General features: G+C 34.4%; 1 protein-coding gene across 1 annotated transcript in view; it reads left to right on the plus strand.

The window, feature by feature from the left end:
- KLHL14 (kelch like family member 14) overlaps positions 1–9,821 on the plus strand; it is a 168,093-nt gene extending 158,272 nt beyond the window's left edge. The window contains exons 9-12 of the mRNA XM_051970272.1: positions 558–748; positions 828–986; positions 4,869–5,026; positions 7,647–9,821. Of these exons, the coding sequence (XP_051826232.1) occupies positions 558–748; positions 828–986; positions 4,869–5,026; positions 7,647–7,787 (649 nt within the window). The 3' untranslated portion in view covers positions 7,788–9,821. The remainder of the gene's footprint in view (positions 1–557; positions 749–827; positions 987–4,868; positions 5,027–7,646) is intronic.
- The last annotated feature ends 335 nt before the right edge of the window (positions 9,822–10,156 follow it).

Genomic DNA, 10,156 nt, shown 5'->3' on the forward strand with positions numbered 1-10,156 from the left:
CTTTCTCTGAAACTTAGAACCAGTGTTAAAAGAGAGAGGTATATAAAAAGAAAGAGAAAAGCATGCTCTGCCCTCAAGATGATCATATTCTAATGAAGAAAATGCATGTAAATGACTGTAGGCATAAATATATAGAGTTTATGGAATGTAATTTCTGAAGGAGGATCCTGGATAGGTGGGTAGAAGGAATAATGAGCTTAGAACAGTGAGTGGCATTTGTGTGTGTGTGTGTGTGTGTGTGTATGTGTGTGTGTGTGTGTGTGTGTGTGTAACTTACAGAGTCAGAGCCAGGCTGTGTGAAAGGACATACTTGAACCCAGGACTTGCTACTTGTAAGAACTTGTAAGAACAATTAAAATAAGAATTTTAAGTTACATTTAGAATATAGATATGATGGCTTTTTGTGTGTGTGTTTTATATGTGTACATATGTAGAATCTCCAAAATTTGGGGACCCTCTCTGAGGGGACTTCCCTCTGACTGGGTCCATGTAATTTTTTCAAATAAGATTTCTCCATTGCACTATTAATTTTCTGTGGGTTGTTGCTTTTCCCACAGGAGAGCCAGTTTCTATGCATGTCGCCTGGATAAACACTTATATGTTATTGGTGGGCGGAATGAAACCGGATACTTGTCCAGTGTGGAATGCTATAACTTAGAAACCAATGAGTGGCGGTATGTTTCCTCATTACCCCAACCTCTGGCAGCTCACGCAGGAGCCGTGCACAATGGGAAAATATACATTTCAGGCAAGTCCCTGATCCATTTTCTGTTAGTAACAATGTCTGCCAGCCACGCTCCTCATTTTCATGTCTGTTTATTTCACAGGGGGTGTTCACAATGGAGAGTACGTCCCATGGCTGTATTGCTATGACCCTGTTATGGATGTCTGGGCCCGAAAACAAGATATGAACACAAAACGAGCAATCCACACTTTGGCTGTAATGAATGATCGGCTATATGCAATTGGAGGAAACCATTTGAAAGGTCATATTTTTAATCACAATAATATTTGAGGTCATACTTCTTGCTAAGGGGATGCTTATTAGCTAATCATAGTCAACCAAGTAAAAAACATGTTGACCAAATAAAATCTGCTTTGTGCAAATTAGCAGTACCCTTGAGCAGGCCTTTATTGGGTCTTTTATGCAGACAGGATTATTTTAAATTTAGGATAATTCTGCACACATTAAAGAAATGAATAATGAAGTCCAAAGGTAATAAAATGGGTGCCTTCATAACTCACGAGCAAGAACAATTTCTTGTAACCCTGAAATCAATGGAATAAATTATTCCTTAGCTCTAAACTACAGTGATGCTTTTTCTTCTATAAATTGTTTTTTTAGGAAATGTAGTCTAGAGGAATTTTAGTCAGTTTCACAGAGAAACTAACTCCTGGTTCAGATTTTTAAAAATAGTTCTATTATAATTTGGGTGGTAAAAATTTATAATCTTTTTCTAAATATTATTGACCATATTATGCTCTGTGATTCTCAGACTTATTTTAGAGACTACTAAATCTTTGCTTTTTTTTCATAGTGTAAATTTAACTAAGAAAATTGCTTAGAAAACAAAGAACTTGGAAACCTATCAAGGGCCACCCAACCAATATGTGTCAGAGAATTCACTTGAACCCACAGCTTCCATCCAATAAGCCTAATTGTGTGTGTGTTTGTGTATATTTTATGTACACACACACACACACACACATATATGTGTATATATTCCCATGCATGTATATCTATTTTCATATTTATATTGTATAATTACTTCAGTCATGTGTTATATAATTTTATATACACATAATATGTTATGTGTATCTTATACATAATTACATAATATATGATGTGTAGATTATATAATTATATCATACATATTTAACAATATTGAATATATTAATATAGATCTACATATATAGATATATATAAATAATTTCTATTGCTACTAACAAGTCTTTCTGTCCAGATCACTTTGTATAAAAAGGAATTGGCCAAAAATATCTTAGTTCCACGTCTTTGAGAATGAGCATTAAGTATATAAAATTCTTTTGAGGTTTTTTGCTCAATCATTTTGGGGAAACAAACATATTTCTATTTTATTTGTCATATTTGATGTAAATGGCAAATAAAAACTAGCCTTAACTTTGATTTTCTGTTCTCAAAAATTTCAATCTGCTACATGACAAGGAAGCTATCTGTGGTCATGGATAGAGAGCCAATCTCAGAGTTGAGAAGATCTGTGTTCAAGTCTCATCTGTCAAGTCCTTTAACCTCTTAGTATCTCCAGGGATCACTAAGGCTATCAGTTGTAGAATAATTGCTATCTACTGGTAACTTTCTTGTCAGGAATTCCCTATGCCAATGAAATCATATGCCCATATCTTTTTTAAAATGTTGAAAATTCATCATTCTTCGAAGTTAATGACTTTCTATTTTGACAAATAGAAACTCCTAACAGAGTCTAGGACTCAGGTTGTAGGAAATGCCATAATTTCAGTAAGAGCCTCCTTTCCCACAGTTCTCCAAGAAATGTTAATAAAAATTCTCATATTTGACCAACCATCAGAAAATGGGCCATAGAATGCACAAGCAGTCACCAGTCCCTACAGGCTTTCTCTATCACTTAGAGTCTCATGTTATATCAGTCAATTGTGGACATGTGGATCAATATTCCAACAAAGTTAGAACTCAACTTTGATCATCTGAACACAAAGTGTTTGGAAAATACTGAACTTTAGTCTGGATATGGAAATTAACATTGAAGATTGGAGGGAAAAGGGAAGTAGTGAGAATGAATTTATTTTTAACTTTGATCCTCTTCAGTAACTAAGAGTAGAATACCTATGGCATGGTACCTTCTCTGGTACCTTATCTCATCCAACTTTATTGTATAGATGCTATATTTTGTTAAAAAGGCTATTAACAGATTTTGAAAATATTTCTGTAGTCCCTCCTGAAATGCTTTCCAAATCTATAGATTCATTTCAATCAATAAATAAATATTAATTAAGTGCTTAATAGATGCCAGGCACTGTGCTAAGCATTCTTCATGGCCTTAGAACTCTGACAGCAATTCATAATTCTAGAGAATTAAACTTGGTTTTCTACCATGGCCACATCTCCTATTTCTTTGATGTGGGATCATAATCCCATCATGCCTACTAAGGCATGTTTCACTATAACTGGAAAAAAAAATTCTTTACTTGGTGATCAATTTTATGAATATGAGCCATGCCAAACTAATTAAGTTGAATTTTGGAAAACAGACGCATTACCTAAGCCATACTCAAAGCCTGGTAGAATGTCCTTCATTTACTCCATTACCAGCATTTCCAAGAACTCAGCATCACCTCTACAACATGATGTCTCATAAAAGTAGAATTTGAATAGAGGTCCTAATCTATTACATCACAAAATGTGAGCATAATAATTAGAAAATCATCTTTGATTATAGATGTATATTTGTTTTTCTTTTAATATCAAAATGGAGGGCTGACTCTTCCCCAGTGATCCTTTTTTCCTGTTAGTGACTTAAGTATTTGGAATTGTTTATATAAAGAATTTTGTGATTCACATGTACAGTTCTTCACTTTCAAATTCTATTAATTGTTAGGTCTATTTTTACAAAGGAATGGGTTTGTTCCTCAATTTTCCATTCATTCTAACAGCTTTTTGTATTGTTCTTCATAATCCTTCTTGACTACAACTCAAGTTTATATGCCAGATGAGTGTAAGATCAGGTCAGCATTCTTTTCAAAAAAACAATTTCTGGCTTTTCCTTAGCAAGATGCAAGCGGTGAAAGGATATGAAGAAATAATTTTTAAAAGAAGTGCAAGCTTTCAATAACCATAGGAAAAAATTATCAAATTTGCCAATGATGGTGAAATGAAAAACAGTTCTTAGGTTTAATACCTCACACCCATCAAAAAAGGGGAAATAATAAAAGATGGAAATTGCAAGGGTTGTGGGAAAACAAGAACATTATTAACTGTTTACTGTACAAATAAGTCCTGCTGTTCTGGGAAAGAAATTGTAATTAAATGAGAAAATTCACTAAAATGTTTATATCTTTTAATCCATCATTCCCATTTTTGGCATATATCTCAAACAAATCAAAAAAATAAAGGTTACATTTTTATTATAATAATCATAGCATCTCTACATTAAGAAAAAATTTAAAACAGGTCCCCATCAAACAAATTGCAGCATATAAATATAATAGAATGGTATTGTTCCATAAGAAAAAATTGAAGAATTTTTTTTAAAGGAGAACAATTGTGTAAACTGATACAGAGTTAGTTCTGAGCTGCAGCAGTCTAAGTCTATTGCCAATATGGAGAGCCTTTAGGAGAGGAGGGGCCATTAGAATGCCAAAAGTGAAGCAAACCAGCCCAGATCAAAAACAAAGTTGTTCAAAGCTCTTGTGCCCATCAATAATAAGATCAAGCTTGTTTCTGCACTTTCAGCCTAAGCAAAATAAGCAGACCCAGCCTTGCCAGAATAAAATATATATATATATACCAATTTTTATGCAAAGACTCCAATTATGTAAACTAAACAAAACAGAAAAAGCATTAAAAGGTAAGTAAATTCACATTAATTTTAGTTGCCAATCTTAATTTCAAAGAACCATGAGAAAATACACTTCCCTTGCTCAGTATAAAGGTGAGGGTCCATGGGAATAGAATATTCTTTATGCTAGCAAATAAAGTCATCTTGTCATTTTGGTTTTGTTTAATTGTTTTGCTTTATTAAAAGGAGAAACAATATCAGAAAATGATTATGGTATAAAAAACAGAAGAGCATTAAAAATTTTTTATTTTTAAGAGAGACTGGCATTTAAAATTGGTTCCCTTTATACCCACTCAGGTTTCTCCCACCTTGATGTCATGCTAGTGGAATGCTACGATCCCAAAGGTGACCAGTGGAATATTCTGCAGACTCCCATTTTGGAAGGCCGAAGTGGCCCTGGTTGTGCCGTCCTTGAAGACAGCATTTATCTTGTAGGAGGCTACAGCTGGAGTATGGTATGTATCTTCTTCTTGCCATCATTCTCATTGCATTCCCTTACAACCAAGTGTTTTTCTTCTGCTTGCTCCCTCAGATGTTGACATTCTTATCTAAAATTTCTCGTGCTTTTATTAATTTTTAGGTTGCTTTATTTAGATTTACAAATTCATTTTGCAAAGTTGTTACTTTTTATTTCTGAGGCTGTATCAGATTCTATTTTTACTTCTTTTTTTGTATTAGGAGATTATGATCCAAGCAGGAACTTTTTGTTGTGTGTATATACTATTTTTTTTATTACATTAGCTCTGCCAAGACAAATGTACAAATCTTACACAGAAGTAGATATCTATATATTTCCAATTCTGGAGGCATACATAATTAGCTATTTACAACAGGACAGAGACAAAGGGTTGTATTCCATCAAATGACTGCCCATTCAAGGCAGTTAGATGGTAGGGTGGATAGAGCACCTGCCATGAAGTCAGGAGGACATGCGTTAAAATGCAGCCTTAGACACTTAACTCTTACTAGCTGTGTGATCACTTAAACCCAACTGCAAAAAATAAAATTAATAATAATAATTGCCCATTCTTCATCTCTATCCCATCAACAAGCAAGAAGGTTCTATATTGAGGAAGGAAAATTTTCTAGTCTGACTCTTAAGCTGATAAGGTAAATAAGACTAGTAATATTGTTTACGAGCTTAGATGAGTGCTTTAATCTATGTGAATAGAATTAGAGGAAAATCAGGAGATGTTTGGTTTTTTCTCTCTATTTTCAGCACTCCTGTAAGAATTTCACTCTGATAAGATCTAGGAAGATTATAAAACAGACAAATATGAAAAAATCCAAGAACTGGGAGTCAAGACTGAGGGGGGGCAGGAGAAAAGAGCAATGACTTCCCTTCCAGCTATTTTCTCCCTCTTCCCCTCAGTCCCTCCTTCCCTCAGTAACCTCCAGGAGGTTAAGGCCCTGGGGCAGTTAGAACATATAGGAGCAAAATCAAATGAAAGATAAAGGCAAAGTATTCAGATAATTCAAAATCCAAAATTAAAATGTCAATTTAGTCATTTAAATGTTTAAAGAAAAAAGACATTTTTCTGTCCTTGACTATCTGGATAATTATTCCACTATTTGAACAGCTCATTTAAACAAGCTTTTCTTAAAACACCAGGGATAATGCAGAGGCTTGTGATGGGACTGAAGCCCATGGAGTCCTCCTACACTCCACTCCCCTCTTCCTTCTCTGTGACCCAGCCAGACTGGCCTCCTTACTGGCACTCACACAACTCTCCATCTCCTGCTCTGTTTTCACTGGCTTTGTCCTCAGGCCTGGAAGACACCTCCTCATTACCTCTACCTTTAGAAACTCTAATTTCCTTGAGGACTCATTCCAAGTGTTACTTTCCACAGGGAGTTTTTCACCTTCTGCCAGTGAATTCATTCCGCAAACTTTCATGTATGTGTGGGAAAGGGGGAAGAAACAAAGAACATGTATAGCTATTGTATTATATATTATTATATATTATATTATTATATCATATGTTAATAAATAATGTAATAATATTATGTGTTAACATATGATTATATTATAATATAATCTATTTTATAGATAATTAAATAATATAATATAATTATATAAGCATAATGTATATTCATATGGATGAATAGTATGGTTATATATAATATATATGACTATAGAGCAATATATTATTGTGCACTCATACACATGTATATATCTCTGTGTGCTGTACCCTACATATGAAGTAATGTGTATGTACATTGGTATATTGTGCATATACATTTGTGTGTGCATATCTATGCATTGTACATATGAACAAACCACAGGCTTGTGTGTGCATGTGTGTAATACATGAGTATGCACTGTGTGTGTGCATATACACCAAAGTGTACATATATTGATATATGCATGGGTATATACATGTGTTGTCTACATGCATATGTTACAAAATATATACAAATATACATGTGTGTATATGCACATTTGTATGCTTATATGTATATACACATGCATAAATTATCTTCATCATAAGGACAAAAAGTCCTTAATGACAGGGACTCTATTTTATTTTGGCATTGCAGCACTTATCCCATTGCTAGTCACATAGCAAGAACTTATAAATACTTGACTAACACATTGAGAAAATTTTTTAAAGCTTGCTGACACAATTCTTGCCTTCCTGATGCTTATAGTCTATATTAGTAGACTATGACATGTAGACAGATAATTATCACAAAATAATATATGAGATGCAAAGTCCTATGTGAGGTCAGAGTAGCAAAAGAGATAAATCATGTCAGTAGCCATTTATTGTACCCCATTGTAGGAGGTAGAGAAGTATAAATTGTTGTTTTTTTCCTTTAAGGGACAATCAAATCGATTTTCCACTTCTCAATTCATAAAGGACTAAATTTAGTGACAGTCACCAAAATAGATTTTGATATCTTTGGGAGAAGTTTCCCTTTAAATAAAAATGACTTAAAAATTCCTTCCTTCCATAAGTGTTTTGGGATGAAAAAGGGGAATAAATTCTCTAGAATTCACAGAAATAAATAACCCTGCATTTGTGCCTTTCTCCAGCCATGCTTCAGTAAAGACTTCTTATTGTTTTCCAGGGAGCCTACAAGTCATCGACCATTTGCTATTGCCCGGAGAAAGGAACCTGGACAGAGTTAGAAGGAGATGTAGCTGAACCACTTGCAGGTCCTGCTTGTGCTACAGTTATTCTGCCAGCCTGTGTACCTTACAACAAATAACACACAGGATACATTAAATTGAACAAATACCACATTCTGGGAAGTGATGACACAAATATTTTAGTAGGGAAAATTATATTCTACAGACACAACTACCAAAACCCACCTTTGGGTTTAGATTGATGCTTTAAAGGCAAACTACAAAAAAAAAAAAAAAATCCCCATTCTTGGACATATACCAGTCTTGTGAAGCAAGTAGCTAAAGACCACACCACACCTCCCATGTTGACAGACTGCCATCTCAGGCTGGTTTTCACTAACTTGGCCCAACTTCACGGAAACTCCTCGCATTGATATTAACTTTCAAAAGGAGAAAGATAGATGTCTGAAGACTGCCCCAGAGAGATCTAAGAGCAGTGTTGTGCATTGTAATCTACCTGCATGTGATCCGTGTTGACGTTTTGGAGATGTTGTGTTCTCTGAATGCTTCAAAAATTCACCCAGAATCACAGAAATGGCATCTTTTCTGTTATCTTAAACTCTGATGATTACATAGGCTCTGCAGGCCAAATAATTTTAGAAAAAGTACCCAAAGCTAACTTCTCTTCATCTACTCCTGTTTTCCCAACATTACAAACAAACTAAGCAAAGAGAAGGAAATGGCAAAAAAGGCAGGGACTCTATTAGAGACCCGGTGACTATTGCCCTTCATTGTCATAAACTAGAGCGAGTTCCTAATTTTGAGGCTCTCATCCAGAGCTATTTGTCCAAATAATTTGAATTGAATATAGACTGCTGCTACAGTCAATTTCCTGAGAACTGTACTCTCCTATTTTGAAGACCCTATAAATAGTGAACACACTTATTATCTGCTTCAAAAGTCAGATAATATCTGATTCAAATTTTGACCCATGGGAAAATCAGCCCTGCTTGCCCTTTGCAACTCAGAGACCAGGAGCTAGTGTACTTACTGTAAAGTATAATCTCACTTGTTTTCTGTCACTGAGAAACATGAAATTTAAATAACTTAAAAGAATCACAGCAACTTCCATTTATTTTATTTTAATCCTCAACAAGGCATTGGGCCTCTCCCCTCCCTCAGCTGGCTGTGGGACAGCACATGATTTACCATCATTATTTGCCAAACTGGGCACATCTTTATTGCTCTCGTTGGTAATGCTTACACACAGAGACAAAAAATTAAATTGTTCTCTTGGCAGTTGCAGCAACAGCAGGAATTGTTGAGGGGAGGGAGCAGGAGTGAGAGTTTACATTTGTCAAATCAGAAGGGACAAAGCTGGCAAAAAGAGAAATTTTATTTTCAAGCTTTTAGGAGTCAAATAAAACACCAGTAAAAAGTAAAGCAAAGGTATAAAAAGATAATGAATGGTTGGATTATTTGATAAATGGATTCTTTAAAAGCAGTGTGAGGCAACAAGTGGGCATGCCTTGATGAGACTCTTATTGAGGAACATGGAAAGATCAGAGTGAAGGTGCTCAAATCTGAAGTTGTTCCTACAGTAAAGTGCAATCGTAATTGTTTTTGTATTTATTTGTACGTTCAGATCCAAAGGATCCCTTGTAAAAAGATATCCAGTGCAATCAACTTTCATTTTTTCCCTTGAAAGTATATATAGAGAGAGAAAGAGAAAGAGAGAGTAACCAGTTATAGCACTCCATATAAGAACCTCAGCTGATACTCTGAGGAGAAAAAGGTTGGCTTCGGTCTTTTATGGTGAGCTGACACTTGTTCCCTCTAAAATGTACAACTTAGGCTTTCAAAAGGTTCCTTGTCCTTTGACTGGTTCTTTGTCTTATTTTTCTTTTCAACTGAGATAAATTTTAGCATTTATGAGAACTGTATGTAAAACTTTCTGTCTTTCAGGAAGGCATGACCAAGGAAAAGGTGATATAACTGAGTAAGTCACAGAGAATGTAAATTTTGTACAGTATTAGAATGTGTAAATGACGCTTGCTTGTAAGGGAAAAACTTTAAATAAAACTTTATGTACTAATTCAACTGTCTGCCATATTGCTACTTAAAAAGCATATGTATAAATATCTACATTAAATTCTTTGGAAGTTTTTTTATCATGTAAATGTGTAATTTTTAAAAAAAAGTTGCGTGGCAATATTTAAATATATTCCTTATCTAGACAAAGGTTTCCAATAAAAATAGGTCTCTAAATTAGAGCACTTTACAGTTCCTAGAAAAGGAACTTTTAGGAGATAAAAATGTTAACATTTTCCTTCAGAATTAGTAAATCTTAATTGTACAATACCTTGAATATAGTAGAAATGCACCAGATTTTGCCAATTAATTCAGTAAAATTAGAACTAAAGAGTTTTCAAGAGTCTTTCTCTGGCAAGACATTGTGATATAGATAGAGGCAATCTTGCAATGGTAAAAGTCACATCAGCAGATATGA

Source organism: Antechinus flavipes, chromosome 1 (assembly GCF_016432865.1).
Source record: "Antechinus flavipes isolate AdamAnt ecotype Samford, QLD, Australia chromosome 1, AdamAnt_v2, whole genome shotgun sequence".
In the NCBI taxonomy this organism is placed as follows: Eukaryota; Metazoa; Chordata; class Mammalia; order Dasyuromorphia; family Dasyuridae; genus Antechinus; species Antechinus flavipes.